General features: G+C 32.2%; 1 protein-coding gene across 1 annotated transcript in view; it reads left to right on the forward strand.

The window, feature by feature from the left end:
• LOC145316787 (gamma-1-syntrophin-like) overlaps positions 1-13,026 on the forward strand; it is a 32,286-nt gene extending 19,260 nt beyond the window's left edge. Inside the window, exons 9-20 of the mRNA XM_080157522.1 lie at positions 170-229; positions 2,783-2,853; positions 3,211-3,296; positions 3,417-3,526; positions 3,723-3,819; positions 4,219-4,338; positions 5,020-5,062; positions 5,394-5,465; positions 6,198-6,274; positions 10,845-10,904; positions 12,306-12,383; positions 12,958-13,026. Of these exons, the coding sequence (XP_080013648.1) occupies positions 170-229; positions 2,783-2,853; positions 3,211-3,296; positions 3,417-3,526; positions 3,723-3,819; positions 4,219-4,338; positions 5,020-5,062; positions 5,394-5,465; positions 6,198-6,274; positions 10,845-10,904; positions 12,306-12,383; positions 12,958-12,999 (916 nt within the window). The 3' untranslated portion in view covers positions 13,000-13,026. The remainder of the gene's footprint in view (positions 1-169; positions 230-2,782; positions 2,854-3,210; positions 3,297-3,416; positions 3,527-3,722; positions 3,820-4,218; positions 4,339-5,019; positions 5,063-5,393; positions 5,466-6,197; positions 6,275-10,844; positions 10,905-12,305; positions 12,384-12,957) is intronic.
• The last annotated feature ends 6,417 nt before the right edge of the window (positions 13,027-19,443 follow it).

Raw genomic sequence — 19,443 nt, forward strand, 5'->3', positions numbered from 1 at the left:
GATGACAACAAATCTCAATGCAACTTCATAGAAGTATGCAGAGTTTGACCTTATTCAATCCCTGAAAATTTCAGCCGTTTATCTTGAATAGAATCGTTATTTCAAAGATTTTAAATTCATTATGAAAATAATTTTTGTTGAGATGAAATATCCCTTCTTATGTATTTAGAGTTAAGAAGAATTGGATAGATGTGGTGACTGTTCCTCTGCTTATGGCTTATACAACCAGGTAGAGATACTTTATATAGATAGATGTGGTGACTGTTTCTCTGCTTATGGCTTTTGAAACCAGGTAGAGATACTTTATATAGATAGATGTGGTGACTGTTCCTCTGCTTATGGCTTATACAACCAGGTGGAGATGAACACAGTAATAGTGTCTGACTGATTATGACGTAAAAAAAAATTAGCCAATGAGAGGCCACTATAAATTTTACCATTGGTCAATAACGGCCTCTCATTGGCTATTTTTTTTTGTTACGTCATAATCAGTCAGACACTATTACTGTGTTCGGTAGAGATACTTTATATAGATAGATGTGGTGACTGTTCCTCTGCTTATGGCTTATACAACCAGGTAGAGATACTTTATATAGATGGATGTGGTGACTGTTCCTCTGCTTATGGCTTATAAAACCAGGTAGAGATACTTTATATAGATGGATGTGGTGACTGTTCCTCTGCTTATGGCTTATACAACCAGGTAGAGATACTTTATATAGATAGATGTGGTGACTGTTCCTCTGCTTATGGCTTATACAACCAGGTAGAGATACTTTATATAGATAGATGTGGTGACTGTTTCTCTGCTTATGGCTTATACAACCAGGTAGAGATACTTTATATAGATAGATGTGTGACTGTTCCTCTGCTTATGGCTTATACAACCAGGTAGAGATACTTTATATAGATAGATGTGGTGACTGTTTTTCTGCTTATGGCTTTTACAACCAGGTAGAGATACTTTATATAGATAGATGTGGTGACTGTTCCTCTGCTTATGGCTTATAAAACCAGGTAGAGATACTTTATATAGATAGATGTGGTGACTGTTCCTCTGCTTATGGCTTATACAACCAGGTAGAGATACTTTATATAGATAGATGTGTGACTGTTCCTCTGCTTATGGCTTATACAACCAGGTATAGATACTTTATATAGATAGATGTGTGACTGTTCCTCTGCTTATGGCTTATACAACCAGGTAGAGATACTTTATATAGATAGATGGGGTGACTGTTTTTCTGCTTATGGCTTTTACAACCAGGTAGAGATACTTTATATAGATAGATGTGGTGACTGTTCCTCTGCTTATGGCTTTTACAACCAGGTAGAGATACTTTATATAGATAGATGTGGTGAATGTTCCTCTGCTTATGGCTTATACAACCAGATAGAGATACTTTATATAGATAGATGTGGTGGCTTTTCCTCTGCTTATGGCTTTTACAACCAGGTAGAGATACTACATAAAGATAGATGTGGTGACTGTTCCCCTGCCTAAGGCTTATACAACCAGGTAGAAATACTTCATATAAAAACAACAATTTTCTCATTAGTTTTTGTTAAGAATTCATTCTCATTTATAAAAATAGTAGTATCCTTTCACAATGTTAACTATTCTATATTGTTTTATTAAAAGGTTTAAAAGATTTGATATTTTAGTTTCTTTTATACAATTTGCTTTAACAAATTTTCTGTGTTAAGTTTACACAATGATGTTCACAAGATCTTAACAAGCAGAAAAAACTTTCTACTTTATAATATGAAAATAATATATCACACATTTATATAAATCACATTTACAATAATTACACACAATTTGTCTGTATTTGTTTAAGCATACATTATATGTGTAAAGAAAAACATCATATTACTATGTCCATTAATGAGAATGTTTACATAATTGCATATCATTCAACGCTTTGTTAAAGTCTTAAGTATTAAATATTGCAATCACAAAAAATATCACCTTTTTGAAAAAGGAAGCTAGTTATTGGATAAATTCAAATCACGTATTTTTGAATTAGCCAGAGAAGCTTTTTATTGCCTGATAAATATGACGCCAAGCAATACAAATTAGTAATGACCGATGAAAGGCCAATACACAGACAAAATTAAATTTGGCTGGCCAGTATACATTTTAATTGACCAAATGTAGGCACTATAGAAAGCGTCCTTGCCAAGCAATAGTGTATAGCATTTCTTATGACTCTTTTATAACTTAGATATTAGTTTTATCTAAACTTAGATATCTCAAACAACAATAGGGTTGTCATCATTTAAGATAAATTAATTGAAATTAGATTATTCAGAAAAATATCTAAAGATATAGTTATAAAATATATTTGCAAAGTTTATTTCATAAAGAAAAAAACTTATAGAGACAGTAATAAAACTTTGCTTAAACAAGTTTTAATAAAATCAGTCTTGTTATCAACTTTTAATTGGTATAATAGACTTGCTAAACATATAACTACTGAGGTGAAAAATAGATTAATTATCCTAATAATTGTTGTTAATGATTAATTAACTACTAAGTAGTTGGAGGTATGTATTGTAAACTTGAATGTGGTATTTCGTGTATGATCAATGACGGCTTAATTAGATAAATGTATCCAACAAAAATACCGCCCCCAACCCTGTTCCCTCAAATAAAAACAGAAAATCCTATTTTCTTCCTTACACAACCAGAGGATGAGAAAATCTTGAAACTATACCTCCCTAGATGAATAGCTCCAATAGTAACTAGGCTCAGTTTTGTACACTTATATTATTTTAGGTACATATTCGGAACAGATAAACTCAGACCAAATGCATTTGAAGTGAGAGGGATGGATGGGTCCAGCACAGGTAAATAATAAAATTGTCCCATAAACTTTAAACTTATGATTTTGAACTTGCTGAAAGGTAGAGGAAAATGTTTTTTTTTGCCTCAATGTCACATTATTAATTAGTATAATAATGTTAAATATTTGCATGTCTAAACACAAGCAAATAAGGATAATCTATTGTACTATTGATAGTTGCGCAGCTACCACATGCCAAAGTCCGAAGGTCACCTATTTAAAATCAGTTGGCTGATTTAAGTAGCATTGCATAATTTCATGTATGATCAAATAGAAGCGCCACATTTAGTTATTTATTGATAATACCTTTCAAATAATTATTAAATACATTAAAGTTTTTGTATTACCAAAATTTGTTCAGGAGTTGTACATATTGACGATCCAAATTTGTTGACCCAGTGGATCAAACTGATTGGTGACTATATAGCTGTACTTAACTCTTACCAGGTAAAAATATAATAACTTAGGTGATCATAATATTCTGAACTCTTACAAGATATAAATATATAGTGTATATAGTTTTCTTAATGATATACTTACAATGTCATGAGACGAGGATTTTTTAAGGGAAGCAAGTTGAATAGATGTTTCCCGTGTGATAGTCAGATCTCCTACATGAGCTGGGTGGCTGAAGGAGTGCTTTCAAAGGACCAGGCATGGCAGAACTGGAAACCAAGGTATTTTTCTACGTGTTTCTTTTTCACATTTGATGTATAGTAGGTAAAGGTTTTCAGTGATTCTTGAAGGACATAATTTTAACATAAAAATAGCTCCAAAAGCATCAAATTAAACCTAAAAAAAGCCTATCTACAAATGAAATTATAGAACATTAAACATTTCTTATACATTGATAATAATATTTTAAAATTTCAGATTCTTGGTATTGAAAGGTTCTGAGGTGTATATACTTAGTACTGCTCCACTATCTTTAGAAGATTGGAGACAAGGGGAACCTCCAGTCAAATATAAGGTTGGTCATTTTTATTATTAAATACTTCAGTCCTTTTTTTTTCAAGTGATGAAAAAGAAAATAATAGTCAAAATACACAGTCGTTGACTAAATATACTATTTTTAGGGACATCTCTAAAGTCTAGGAAATATTTTAGTATAAGTTAAAAGTGCAACTACAGTATAAGTTTATCTTCTAGTTTGTATGTCCTTAAGACATAAATTGATAGTTGAGCCAGGCCGTTAATACAGGCGGACAATGTTTTATTAAAAGAAGTTGAACAAAACATTTTATAGTAGCCATAGGATAGGATGTAGTCTTTCTAGGTTAGTCCCGAGCAACAGCTAGGTTTCAGGGTTAGGAGGAGTGTTTCGTGCAACTCTCAAAAAACATTATTTATGACGAAGAGCTTTTTTAAGGTATTTGAAGCAATGTTTCGTGTGATTAAAGAGAGTGAATATGTTGATGAACGCCAGCACTGCTTTCTTATTCAAACTTTTGGACAACAGTCCCACTATCTCAGTGTGGAAACAAGACAGGTACAATTTTAATATCAAATATCTTTACAAAGCGAGGCTTCTCAATAATAAGGGCCAGTATGTCAATTTAGAAACACTTCCTTTTATTTTTAGTAATGATAGTATGGTAATATTTGTGAAACCAAAAATATCCGTGCAGTTTGAGTTACAAACTTTATAATGAAAATTTAATTCATAGATAAATTGTAAAACAGTAGAAGTTAAGGTGATTTAATAAACTTAATTTTTAAGCCCTAACTTTTCATATTGTCCATATTGCTCCTGTTTACGGGTCAATGCATTTCCTAATGGTTTCTGACAATTACATACAAGACAATACATACAGACAAAACAAAATAAATCCTTACTTTCCAAATTACCATCATTACTAGGCTGAAAATACACCACGAGATCTTATTTTAATGCTCTGATTACAAATCTTGCTTAAGTTGTCAGGAAGTTCCAGCTAAGCATGGTAATTAGATGCGCCTGTTTTGGGAGATAGAATTCCTCCTACTCTAACTATTTATATGGCTCACCTGACATAGCAGCTGTAGGAACCACTTTTAACATCTTTGGTTATGCTGCAGTATTGGGCCGAGATTCGAACCTACCACCTTTCCGACAACAAGCGCCGCGCTTACACTACTTTCGCGGGTTATTTCACATCAACTATCAGATATATATTTTGTTTATTTATAGGAGCTGTTGAGACTAGAGTCTGCCTGGCACAGAGCTGTCTGTCTAGGAACATTTCATTTCATTTTAATTCTTCAACATTTAAATTAAATCTTTAGTCACGTTAATGATACTTTACAAAAGCAAATTTTGCTTTTAAAATCTCGTTAAATTTGCGAGTTATGGTAGAGCCGTTCTTAGGTCTTACTGGAAAAAAGTAAGACATGCAAATAAACTGTTGCTTTAGCAAAATAAATAACAGTCTTTACATTGCTCTATTTCATAATATATGCAATACTTAAACCGAACATTTAAACGATAGACCAACTGTCTTTTAGTTATTTGTATTGTAGCTTTTCTACTAAAATATTTTCTTAAAAATGAAATGAAATGTTGTATAGCCATATCTCAGCTGGGAGCTAAAACATTCCATGTCGTTTATAAGAACAGACCTTCAGCCCTATCTTTAGGTAATTCATATATAATCATATTCATAAATAGCGAAGCCTTTTCTACATTAAGGGTCAATCTGTGCGTAACGGATAGCTCTGATCAAACTTTGTTTAAGCTGTATCGTTTAATTGTACATAACAGGAATAATTAAGAATTTATTTTGTTTTTCGAAAAACTGTCTATAATAATATTGATAAATATATATTATTTACTTATAACAATCCTTTTGACATTGATTTTTATTGAATATAATTCTTAACAAAATATTAGCTAGTTTGGATGATAATTTATTACTAATAAAAGCTTATTTTCCTTGAAAAGTTTTTAATCGTAATGAAAAGTACGGCAGCTATAATAAAACTTTTAAAAACTATTTTCCTCTAGGGTTACACACTACACAGTGAAAGTATTTAAATTGTTTTCCAGTACCGCTTCGAAATTAGTTAATATCCGGTAGATTAGAACCGGTTCTCAGCCATTGTGAAAAATTATGCATAGCATTGTCTTATATCCAGTTTTCTACGAATATAAAAATGTACAACCAGTTTTAATTTTATAATTTTACATTTTTATATCTGCGGAAAGCTGTTTATAATTCGATGGGATAAATAACTATTCTCCATTGTCACTTACAACATATCTTAGTACAATAAAATGCAGAATAACAGCACCTTGCAAAAATATTGACAATAAACATTTCTTGATTAATTTGAACCTTAAAGTAAGATCTAATTCATGTATCTTTTAAGACTGGGAGGAAGGATTTGTGCTGAAGGGTTTCAACTCTTTGGATCCTGACTGGAGTTTCCAGTTCTCACAACTTAAGGTAAATTAAATCCAGGTACAGGGGGATGGGTCAACTCATACAAAGAAATTTTAATATGATAGGATTTATTGGGTTACTGGGTTTCCCTGCAGGGTTATGGCACTGCAAGAATAGGCCCCGCATGATTAGTGCCCCTCCCCCCCCCATAAAGGTTATTCATGGGGAAAAAACTATCCCATTTAAATTTGACTATTTATTTTAAAAGTAATAGGTGGGGGGGGGGGGAGTCATTACTCGAGATATACTTAGTGGAAAAGCACCAAAAAAGCCTGTGAATGTATATGAATTAATAAACAATATTCTCCAATTGTCCTATCCTCGTATCCCTGGATAAATATAATTTAGAGCTGGATATTAATTAATTACAATTTCCAGACTTTTTCATGCCTTCATTTTAATTAAATGTTTCTTAATTAAGTAGTATCGACTTCGTACCTAGCTTCAAGGGGCTTAGAATCTGAAAATCGTAAGAATATCATTTGGAAAATAGGAAAAGACTTAAACAAGTCCATTTTTAATTTTAGTTTTGAAAAGTAAAAATTGGGGGCGATTTTTGTTGGAAAGATGTTTGTGATTATAAACCTTCACTTGACCTATGACAAGCTACATTGTTTTTATTTTTTTTTTTTTTTATTTATAAATTAATTTATTTCAATATAATTACAAAGAACATGAAATAAACTATAATATTTTTGGATTTTTTTTTTATAATAAAATTACAGAAAATATTTCGCATTAATGAAACAATATGTTTAATATTTTGTTTGTATTAATAGTTAAAATTTTACTTCATTGGAAAAAAAAACATTTTTAGGTTTGAAAGTAAGTAATATTATCTTTATATTGTAAAAGAAAATTCAAAAATTCAGATGCAATGTTAATATATGAAGAAGTTTTTTCTAAAATTTTTATGGCAAATTGGGCAACAAAAAGAGTTTGAGAGTAGCAATTATTAACAGTCCATTTTTTTATAGCTTCGTCCTTGCTAGATTTCAATGCTCTGTCTTTGGCTACTAAAATGATTGTTGAAATTTGAAGAAAATCTTTATCATTGAATTGAGGATAAATGATGTTAAAAAGGAAAAAGTTTTCTTTTAAAAAAATGAATTCTGGATTCCCATCATTATATTTTTGGTCTAGAAATAGTGCCAATGCATGAATAAAATACTTAGCAAAATAGCAATAAAAAATCCCATGTTCGGTTGTTGATTCTGCATTGCATTTTGGACAAATAGCATTGTCAAGTAAGCCAAAATGCATTAACTTTTTTCTGCTTACAAGGGTTCTATTAAGCTGTTCTACTAAGAAAGATTTATAATGCAAAATTAAAGGTAATGACATTACTTTTTTAAAACTGTTTTCAAAACTTTCAATATCTGGAAAATAAAGACCATCTCTTTTCCTTGTTTTAATACTTGGGGCATGTTGATCGTATTTTTCTCTCTGCAACCATTTAAAATGCAATGATAAAATGGAAGGCTTAAAATCATTAACATTTATAAGAGGTAATCTTATCTTTCTTAATTTCTTTTGGTCAATTGTATCTAGGCATAATATATTTTGTTTACTACTTATTACTTCTACATAAGATTGAAGTTTTTTAACTAGTCTACTATCTTGTATTAAAGTATGAATGTCAGAACGAATAGTCGGTAAAAGCATAATTCTATCTCCTATTTTTCTGTGTTCAAGTAAATCGAACAAAGTTACAAGTGAGTTATCTGCTAAAATTTGTATCTGATTTTTTGTAAACCTCTTTGCCCAAAAAGAAGAAGCAATCAATGTTTTAAGCATTGTGTTTTTGTTTAATTCTAGATTTTTCAAAAATTGTACTGTTTTGTCAAAGTATATTTTGGTTGATCCTGGGTAGAGGAGTTTTAAAAATTTGCGATTTTTTTGTAGTGACTTTACACCAAAATTGTTAAGTAGAAAATTGATGTCAACTTTGTAAAATTTTAGTAGTATACCCAGGGAAGAAGAGGGATATAGACGGGCATGGTTTAGGAGATGTAGTAGGCTTGGCATAAAAATTGAGATGCTTTGACTCTCGGGTTTTAAGATCTTTAAACCACCCTGCCAAAGATTAAGCTCAATTTGTTTAGATGCAACCTTGTATCTGTAGCTTATACCTTCATTCGATTTAGATGACCACAAGAATTTAGACATAACTTTCCATAGTTTTTTAGTTTGAGTACTATTAGGTGAATATACACGAAAAATATGAAAACACATGGAATTTAAAAGTGACATGCAAAGGTTTCTACGTTTTATTATACTATAGTTACTAAATAGTGGATACTGTTTTGCCTTCCTATCTAGTTTTTGGATTAGTTCATCATAAGTTAGTTTTGCTCCTTGTGTCATATCAAAAGAAATAATTATACCAAGGTGTTTAAAATAAGGTTGAACTTTTCCAATTATATCTAGGTTAGCAGGTTCAATACCATTAGTTAATATCTTAGTTTTGGTGAAGTTTACTTTTAATCCAGTTGTTTCTTCTAATTTTGAAAGCAAGGTAAAAACTTTTTCAACATCTGTGTTATTTTTGAAGCAATAAAATTTCCAAGAATCATCTGCAAAAGCCGCTGCAGGTATAATTTTTGAATTTACATGCAAAGAAATAGCTTTAAATAATTTACTGTCAAGGCATGACAAAAAATATGATGAACAATATCATACAAAGTTGCAGCTGAAGGACCACCTTGAGGCGTCCCTAAAATGATATCTATAAACTCAGACACACAGTTGTTAGCAATTGCTCTAAATCTACCCTTAGAAATTAAATTAATCCATGAATCAGCAAAGTTTCCACTAGGAAAGATATGCTTAAGTATTCTATGAAGCACTTCCGGTAAAACACGGTCAAAAGCACGTTGAATGTCAAATGAAACTAATTGTGCATTTATTGCGTGTTTTTTGATGTAGTTCATAGTAGCAGTCATTGAAACGCTTGCTGTGTGCATATGTCTTCCTGGTATAAAACCATGTTGATCAGGATGTACTATTTGGTCTAAATAAGGTTTAACTTTACAATTTAATGATTTAGAAGAAATCTTATACATAGTTTCCATCATGCAAATGCCTCTCAGATTTTTTGCCAGTTTTGGATCAGATCCTTTTTTGTTGATAAAAACTATGTTGCGATCTTTTATACTTGAGAAAGGTGATTTATCAATGTCAATACAATGAATGTGGTTAAAGGCTCTAGTTGAAAAGTTAGGGACGAAATTAAAAAGAAATTCATAAAGAATTTTTGGTTCAGTGGAGATTCCTGGACAGCTATTGTTTGACATTGATTTTATCACATCTCTATACTCTTTAGTTGTACATAGAGGAGAAGAAAGTGTTGTTATTTTGGGGTACATTTCATCTAAGCTAATGTCAAATTCTGTTAATAGTGTATCTAAAGAAGAGATAGGAACATTAGAAGGTGCAACTATGTCTGCATGCATTTTACTTAAATGTTTTACAATGGTTAATGGATCATTTGTTAGTACATTATCAATAATTAAGTTATGCTCATTTTTAGTTTTTCTACGACAATGACTGAAGGTGTAAGAGTTATTATTGCCATCTAATATCAAACCTCTTAAGAAAGCAGTTTCTGCTCTTATAAAGGATAAGTTTCTAAAAAATTCTTGCTGTTGGCTAATCAAAATTTTGATTTCATCAATTTTTTTAAGGTTTTTATATTTATCTAGATCTGCATAGAGCTTTGAAATTTCTTTGTCAAAATCTTGTGTTTTGTTAAAAGAATTAAACTTCAGTTTTGAGAAAAATTTATCATGATGAATTTTTAGGTGTTTAAGTAAAGCAAAAAGTACTGATAAATCTTTATATTCTGGTTTGTTAAATGAGAAATCTAAAGGGAAACTAGCGGTTAGCGAGATAGACAAAAAACCTTACAACTTTATATAATAAATAGGATAATACTTACGTATTAATTCACTTTCCATTTGTAATAGACGGCCGTACGGACACATTATAGTAATACAGTGGTTGCTCCACTTAAAAATGTAAAAGTATGCGTGACATTGAATAAAGTTATTAATAAATTGTGTTGAAAAGTTTTCAGACGTGGCTTTGCAGTTTTTACTAAATAATATTCTTTCTGTCTCAAGCAAAAACTGTCTGTAATATTAAAGTGTTCATTTTATGTAACCAACATCAATCTTGACAACAATTTGAACTTTTTTATTGCAATTTTGCTTATTTTAATAATCCTAACAGTTTCGATCAGATAATATAAACAATGAAATATCAATTATTAACTTTGATTTTGTTTTTAAGGCGGCAAAATCAAAGGATACTTCAATTTCACGAAGAATACTCTACCTATACATAAATTACATTATGGAAATTTTTACTTTTACTTCGTACAAAACTTTAAACATTAGCGGCTTCCATTATATTTTTTCTTTTAAAGGGATATTAGTTGATTCTTCTTTAAAAATATCCTAAAATTTCCTTGGACTGGTGTAATGCTTCTATATAAATTACAGACCATTGACTTTTTCATGGTTTTTTGTGCTTCGTTACTTATGGAAGTTGTCATCCTTATTTAATTAAGGGGTCCTCTGATGATGGTAATGCAACCCTGAAATTACACTTCGTCAAAATGGGTTCAAAGGTAAGTTAAACAAAAAAAACTCTGACAGACAACCAACCCTATAATTGCAAGACCTTACTGACTTTGAGCATAAATATTTTTACCATTTTTGTCGTCTTTAGTCGTGACAAGTTTATCCAAGACTTTAACTGTCACCTAAGACTAAAGTTGTTGTGTAAAAAGTACAAAACATTTGCAAACTTCACAACATTAGTAAATCTAAGTTTATTTTCTGTATAATTTAAATGCATTTTTGAATTAAGAAAGAAAGGTACAAAATAATATTACATAATCGGAAGAGATCAGGGCTCGGCAGTCGCGCGTTAACTACCATTAAGCTTTAGGGAAATCAACCCTTTTTTAATTTTAGCATGAAGTTGAAACCTAACATAAATATGACAATCCATCGTTTCAAAAAAAGATTTCAATGCAACCCAACTGGTTTTAATTTGAGGCTTCGTCGTTGCTGCCGAGCCCTGGAATAAACGTCCTTAAACCTTGGTTCAAATTATCAGTGTCCAAACCTATGATTAAATTTCAGAACTGTCCAAAACGCGTATTATTCAATAAAGACCCATAGGCTAAGGGTTGTGTAAACATTGATGGCGGCTGCGAATTAAAAAGGAAACTGCAGCTTGCCGCGGCTGCTGATTCAATGAATATTTCTAGTACGAATTATAATATTGCATAAATTTAATTTAGTTATATAATATCGTAAGACAATATGCAAATATTGTACCTTAACGTTTCATTTCGAAATATTCTTATCAAGTAAAGTTATAAAATAAGTATTTAAATGCAGCATTTTAAAACGAATCAACAGTACAAGTCATCCTATGATGTTCCACCCATCCTCCTTCTTCTAGGATCATTTCATTTTCTGTCCATTGCATAGACGTCAAAGGTAAGGGGTTAATGCCTCCACAAACTTTGAAAACTCAATTTATCCCCCATCAAAATTTTAAAACATACATAGATTATCCCGCTCGAACCTTTGAAACCCCCTCATAAAGCTTGGACGTCTTTGGCCATATTGAACCTTTTTAACCTGTTCTTTTTTCATTTCCTGTTTTCCTGTGTCTTAATGGTCCTTTCTTTCATATGCAAAATATTTTATATTTTGTTTCATGTACTATGTAATTCAGACATTTCATAATCAACAACTTCTTATAATTACTTGCTTTGTTAAGGTTAAAAGGGCATTGATATGTCCTTGGAGTAAAGAAAGCAATGATACCATTGGATGAAAAAAAAGGAGCAACGCGATATAATAATGATGACCAATGATAGGTCATTATACATTTTACCATTAGTCAATTAAAATGTATACTGGCCTATCTTTGGTCATTTGTACTGTATGACGTTATTTTTTTTATAGGCACTATAATCTGCTTCCTACTAGAGCCTATTGTGTTTTTTTAGGACCAAGTTACAGAGGAGGTGATATGTCCCAAGCTGAAGGAACTTCTATTCTTCATGCACTCGTTCCTCACCGCTAAGGTATATAGTCGATCTTTAATACTTCTAGTAATGGTTTATAGAGAGTTGTCCAGAATTACGAAAATAAAAGGTCATATCAACTTTTTACTGTTTTTTTGCACTGAATACCCAATTGCCAATTAGGTCAATCCTAGGATTTTTGTTTCTATGGAAAACTTCAATAGAACCATACTGGGTTTTATTTTCATCATGGTTTAAAACCGGTTTGTACCCGACGGAACTAAATATTTAGTTTAACAGGAATGCCAGTACCTTAAAGTAGCACAACCGTGGGTTAAAATAATTTTAAACAATTGCAACCTCCTCATGGTTTTCAAAAAGTCAAATATTTAATAAGTGAAGCTTTTCTAAAATAAGGGCTTATTTGTACGTCCGTAACGAATACCTCTGATCATAATTTCTACACTCTACAAGTGTCAATGTTCGTTTGTTTAACCGTCTGCTCTAGAGCTTAGCTTTTATGAATGTTGCCTTTTTTGTAAAGTGTTAAAAAGTGTCTTTTTACATTGAATTTGCCATTTTTAAAAAGGGTATCAGAACTTGAAATTGTATAACAAAACTAAATTATTGACAGGTTGCATCCATGGATCCGGCTTTCCTCCCCAACAGACATTAAACACAAACAATTTATTCTTTGTAAAAATATAAACTACAAAATTACTTTAATTTAATAGATTTTTAATTGTTTTTAAAGAAATAATCAGCTTTGTGCTAAACCTGCATTTAAACAAATTCTTTTCTTTGACAACAAAAAAGTTTTACAAAATAAATTATAAAAGTATTGTTTTAGCCCTTTTTATTGATATTATTGTAAAAACGTACTTGATGCATTTAAATATTAAAATACTATAAACAAGGTATATTATATAAATCATTTTGCAGGGCTTGGCAGCCGCACACATACCGCCTTTTATCTATCAATTGGCTGCTTAGTAGACATTACCAAAAAAGCGTTGATTTGAGGCGACTTATTATCTGCTGCTTTGCCCTGCATTTCACTTATTCCTTTTTTTTCTATTATTTCACTGAAAGTACAAAAGATGCAAATTTTTGCTATCAAATTAAACTAGCACAAAAATTCCTAATAAATAATTATTAGTAATTTTTTAGATAAGGCCCCTACAGAAAATTATTTTTGCCCCCAACTGTTTTCTCTGGTCTAAAATAAAAGTCTCTCTTATGATCTTAATTAACTATCTTTATTTAAAAACTGTTCTAGTTAATTTTTAGCGTTTTAATTTTTTTACCAAAGGAAAAGTTCAAGGCATAACATGTATTTTAGTATATCTCAGAACTGTTTCTAATCCAACAGAAATTTATTTGGAATACAAATTATATTTTAGATGCCAAATCACTGTATAGAATTTAATTAAATAACTATAATTACGTTTAAACAAATTCAGGGATCAGCGAACCACATTTGACTTACATTGATAAAATATTAATGGGAATATAAAAATTATATGATGTTATTTCTTAATTTTTTCAAAGTTTATATTTTATGACATAAAAATTTCAATATTTCATTTGATTTTATAAAATTTAACCGTTAAGCACTTTTTCTGTTTTAGAATTTATTTATCATCAAAACAATTGCTTAGGCTTCTCAAGCAGACTAAAAGTGTACTAGATGCATAGGCGTCCAAGGGGGGGGGGTAATGGGGCGATTACCCCCCCCCCAAACGAATTTGGGGGTGCCATAGGCACCCTCAAATTTTTTTTTAATTTTACCCCCCCCCCCCCCCATTTAAAATTTACCCCTACCCTGGGGGTGCCGTAGGCACCCCCAACCATTTAGGAGGGGGTATTTACCCCCCCCAAAATAGAAAATCTCTTACAAAAAAAATTTTTGCGCGCTTCGCGCGCATTTTTAATACTAAATTTTTGATAAAATTTAACTTACCCCCCCCAAAAATTTTACCCCGGGGGTAAATTTTGGGGGGGGTAAACAAATTTTACCCCTGCCAACAGATTTCAGGGGGGGTAATTACCCCCCCCAAGCAAATTTTACCCCCTGGGTAAAAATTTTTGGGGGGGTAAAAAAAATTTGCGGCGCGCTTCGCGCGCCATTTTACCCCCCCCAAAATTAAAAGCTTGGACGCCCCTGACTAGATGTATAATTATTATACCTAAAAATATGATTAGTTAAAATTTCAGAAAACGTATTCACTCAAATAATTATCTATTTTTAAAAATATGTATTTCTAGCTTTTAATCTTTTACTAATCTTAATCTTTGCCAGATACAAATATATTTAAATCTTTTATCCTTTTTGACCTGATATTTACATTTGTAGATAAGTTGCTATGTATTAATATTGTGTCGTTAATTATAAAATTAAAAATGTGTTTAAAAATTTTTGCTGTATGTGATCATGATTAAATATTTAATTCTACAATAAAAATCATACATGTCTTATATTTTTGTCATATACTCAGATTATTCGTCCGTGCGTTGAAGGCCAAAAATTAAATCAAAGCTATAATCCTATTATATAAAGTAATACGTTTTGTTTGTCTGTACCAAAGGATCTCGCTAACTGCTGAAAATATATGGTTCACCTTTACAGGGTAGCTTCTCATATGCCTCTGGAAGGTTTATAACTATTTTGGGGGAGGGTAACACCCCCTCCCAAGAAAAATGACCACTAGAAAAACTACTCCCCCTCCCTCCAAACTAAAATTAAAAATTGGCATGGGGGGGGGGGGCGAAGGTAATATCTCCTCCCTAGAGGCCTCTAGGGGCGTAGCCGCTGGTTATTTTATACAGTGACAACTTTCTAAAAGAAAAGTAACAGGATGTCTCTGTGACCGTGATGGTTAAAGTATGATCTTGCTAACCGCAGAACAGATATTGATCTCCTTTACAGTGAAGCTTGGATGAACTTTCCCCCTCTCCGTTCTCTTTAGTATTCTATCTAAGCCTCTAGGGGCATAGCCGCTAGTGCTGATGTAAAGTAAAAGCACCAAATTTTAAAATGATTCAACTGATATATTTTGCGTAGCTGATGTAATTGATGAAAACTGGTAGAATGATGTATTATGTATAAAGTATGCAACTTTGCTGCCGGAAAAATGCACAAAGTTCCCCCCTCAGGCCAGGTAAAGAGGGACATCACAAAATCTTAAATTTGGGATGATAAACAGTAATTCATGGATAGGCAAATTGCAAAAATATAAGCCTTCCTAAAATTCATATTGTACAAGTGTTGTGAACTAAAATTTTGAGTACAGATAGATCAATTTGTCTTTAATTCCCCTCTTCTTCCCTGGGAGATAAAGAACTCTGCCTGTTTTCACAAAAATTACTTAAAAGGACTCTCCACAGAAAAATCAACGTTGGATTTTTGAAAATCTAACCTGAAACTATTATTCTATGTTCAATTTTAGGCATTTTTTGTTTTTGTGGCATCGCGATCGAAGCCCTTTGAAAATTTTGTCCGCCGCCTATTTGTACTGCCGCTAGAACAATATATACTACACTTTCCTCCACTCAATATATGTTTGCCGCTAAAGAACATTTGCTCCATTGCAACCGGCCGCTCTACGATTTATCCTCTTCCTTGACTGGACAATCCTGCCGCCTCCATTTTGTGTTCGCCTCCGCCAAATATAATCATCTTTTGTCGCAGTTGCCGCATTCATCGCCCTTCTCCGCTGCTACTCCGCTATACATTGCGTACGTAGCTATACACAACACCCCCAGCCTCCATTTAATTTCTGAACAAGGGAGAGGGGAGCATGTATTAAAAAGCGATGAATAGCGGAGTAGCGGCGGAGAAGGGCGATGAATGCGGCAACGGCGGCAAAAATAAAAGCTAAAGCAGCACAAATTAAATGGCGGGAGGATTCACTTAAAGGAGGTAAAAAATTTCAAAGGGCTTCGATCGCGATGCCACAAAAACAAAAAATGCCTAAAATTGAACAGAGAATAATAATTTCAGGTTAGATTTTCAAAAATCCAAAGTTGACTTTTCTGTGGAGAGTCCTTTTAAATACTTATAGCAAAATATTGAGATCACGCCGGATAAACGAAGAAACCCGTAAAAACAAGATGTTAATTCAAATTGGTGTTTGAGTCAGGTACGATATTGGGCAGACCTACCAAAGGGCCTTTATCTGATGGTAACCTCGCATTGCCGACAAGACTTGATTCCATTAAAACTAAGATAGCGTGCAAAGGATTTTACCAGGAGGATGTGTTTCTGGAGAGGGTGAAAAAGTGGAAATCAACCCAACTTAATTTTTAAATGATACAACCAGCTTTTGTCCACTTGTCCGACAAACGTTTTGATTGCACAGCCATTCGGCCCATTGTCTGTGCCTTACTGTGCATAATTATCATGAGTCTGATAATGAAGAAGTTAAATCTTTAGTTATAGCGTAGTCCAGGCTTTAAACTGTTGCCGATAACTAAGAGATGCCTAGCCTTTTTTTTGTATAAGTTGCGAATAAAGCAACTATTATTTGCTGAAATGAAAACAGCAAATATTTGCTGTTTCATAAAAACTGTGGAAACTGAGATGCATTTTTACATAAGCAAATTGAATGCATGGATTCAATACCATGCGCTTCAGGTTAAACAACCAAGGAGTTTTTTTCTTCAAATTGTTATGTCGCTGTCAAAACCAGCTGTAACCAACAAATATAAATTTAATATCAGCTCATTTAATGGAACTGTCTTAGAAAAAAATAAGGTAGCCTCCCCCCCCCCAAAAAAAACAGCTCAGATCATGTAATATTTTTATCGAATGAATTCAGTTCTTAAGTTTACCTATGACTGTGTCAAAATTGATAAATCTATATCAACATGGGATTACTGTTTAATTTTATATACCAATTTGAAATAATAAGTGGTCATTGCTCACATGATATTGATATGCCGTTTTCATATCTCATCATTATCTAATATCTAAATCCACAAGAACAGTGCAAGACAATCTATCAATTGTGTCAAAATATTGGACAAGGGGGGGGGTAAGTACTCACACTTTTGCGTAAACAGTGATTACAGGCTTTGTCTTTGGAGTGAGAGGATAAATTATTTCACAAAAAAAAATCCTTTTGGGATGTAGTTTTCCTATTTTTAAAAAAACTTGGATTTGGCCTCCAGGTTCAGGTGCTGCAGGCCTCCAGGTTGTCTCTGGACAGGTAAACATGAAAAGAAAATTTTTGAAAGAGTTAGATTTCAAATTATAAAACAAAATTACAAAATGTGAAATTCGTCCACGTGAGGGCAAATACACTTTTCAGACTGTGCAGAACAAAATTAATATGATTGGGATTTTTAAAGGTTGACTTTATCAAAGCATTCGACTAATATCTGATAATAAAAGATGTTGAGCCTTCCACTTCTAGTCTCTAACTTTTATGTAAAACTCTAAGGGGTTCCTTATCCAAACTAATATTCATATTTCTTATATATTCTGAAATAAATTTTGATAAGAAATATATTATGTAACAAAAACATATAAAATTGGATTTATTATTAAAAATTCGATTTGCATTGAACTTAAGAGCTTCTGACAAGGAATACTTTACAGCTTATACCAACAACGAAATTAGTTCGAGAGAAAAAAAAATGAAACATATACGTGATTTTCAGCTGTCGTTGGTGGGCATCACATAGTTGAATTGGCGACCATTTTATCTGCCCCCAAAGGCCAAAATATTATATTAGATTATTTTGCTTGTTGGCTATACCTTATTCCTGGATCTTTCATAACAAACACTTAAGAGTGAGATTTCTCAAAAATAAGGATTTCAAAGGCAGTTTCGTATTAAGGTACTGTTGGGACCTTTTATATAACAAAAACTCTTAAGTTGGTTATTTTAAGGATCTAACCATTTTTTAGCTTTACACTTAACAATAGAGACTTATCCAATAGTGCAAAATATCATTACATTTCCTACTCATAGTTCCAAACAATTAAATCAAATTAAAAGATTTATTTCTTTCATTAAACTTTCATTTAGTTTGAATTCAAATGCATTCAATCAATAATTGAGTTTTAGGTTTTAAAAAGAATAAAGTCACATGTCAGCAAATTTGCAGAGACGTGCATGAGCCGAGCATGAGAAAGGAGGAGGGTGTTGAAACATCCTGACAAAGACCGAAGCCCGGGTCAACATAAAACTAGATAAAACTGGCACAGGCATAGAAAAATGCCATAACTGTGACAGCTAACAGAGCACCTGTTCAACTGTTGTGGACAGACCTTAAACCGAGTGGCTGCGCTTCTTTGGGAGAAGTCTTGTAGACGACTATTCTTATGATATGTGTGGACGGACACCTGCACTTCAGCTTTACCCCCAAATACATGTAAAGGTGTATAATCCTGTGTTGTTTTACCTGGCTAAACCAACTATATGCCTTGTAATCTATCTTTAAAGCTGAATGTTATCATGTTCTTCAGTATTTGGTTGGCTATTGTTAAATAAACTTAAAATTTCTTGTAACCTAGTGTGTTTTATACTAATAAAGTATAGAGCAGCCCTGTGAGCTGCTATCTTATATAAGAAGAGTGAAGCTATTCTAGAATTTTACTCGTTTGGCCTTACGTTTTCGCAGGACTCGCGTCTCAACACTACACCAACAACCCTACCTACCTCACAGCAAGACATCTATGGAGAAATCATCCAGCAGTTACAAGCTTTCTAAATCTGGCAACAGATCTTGATGACCATGGTTAAAAGTACGGGCTACAAATAGAATAACTTGTTGATTTTATAAATGGTTCAGAATTTTTTTTTCAGGTAAGTAAACCTAATACGGAGGCATACTAAATAGTTTTTTGGTCACATGTGAAAAAAAGTCTTTTTTTTTACCAAAATTACATTTGATGATTTTGTTTTTTGCAAACATTTGATGTAATATTAACAAGTTAATTCAACATCTTTCTCAGCTGATCTTGTTGAGTAGCTTCGCTGTAAAATTATTTAAGTAAAGTATGAAAGTATAAAAAAAATAAAACATGTATTTTGTTAGCTAATTAGATATAAACACAGGGAGGAAGGGGTATTAGACTTTAAATTACACTGGTACCAAAAGTATTATTACC

Source organism: Acartia tonsa, chromosome 4, assembly GCF_053477335.1.
Source record: "Acartia tonsa isolate MP-2025a chromosome 4, ASM5347733v1, whole genome shotgun sequence".
NCBI lineage: Eukaryota > Metazoa > Arthropoda > Copepoda > Calanoida > Acartiidae > Acartia > Acartia tonsa.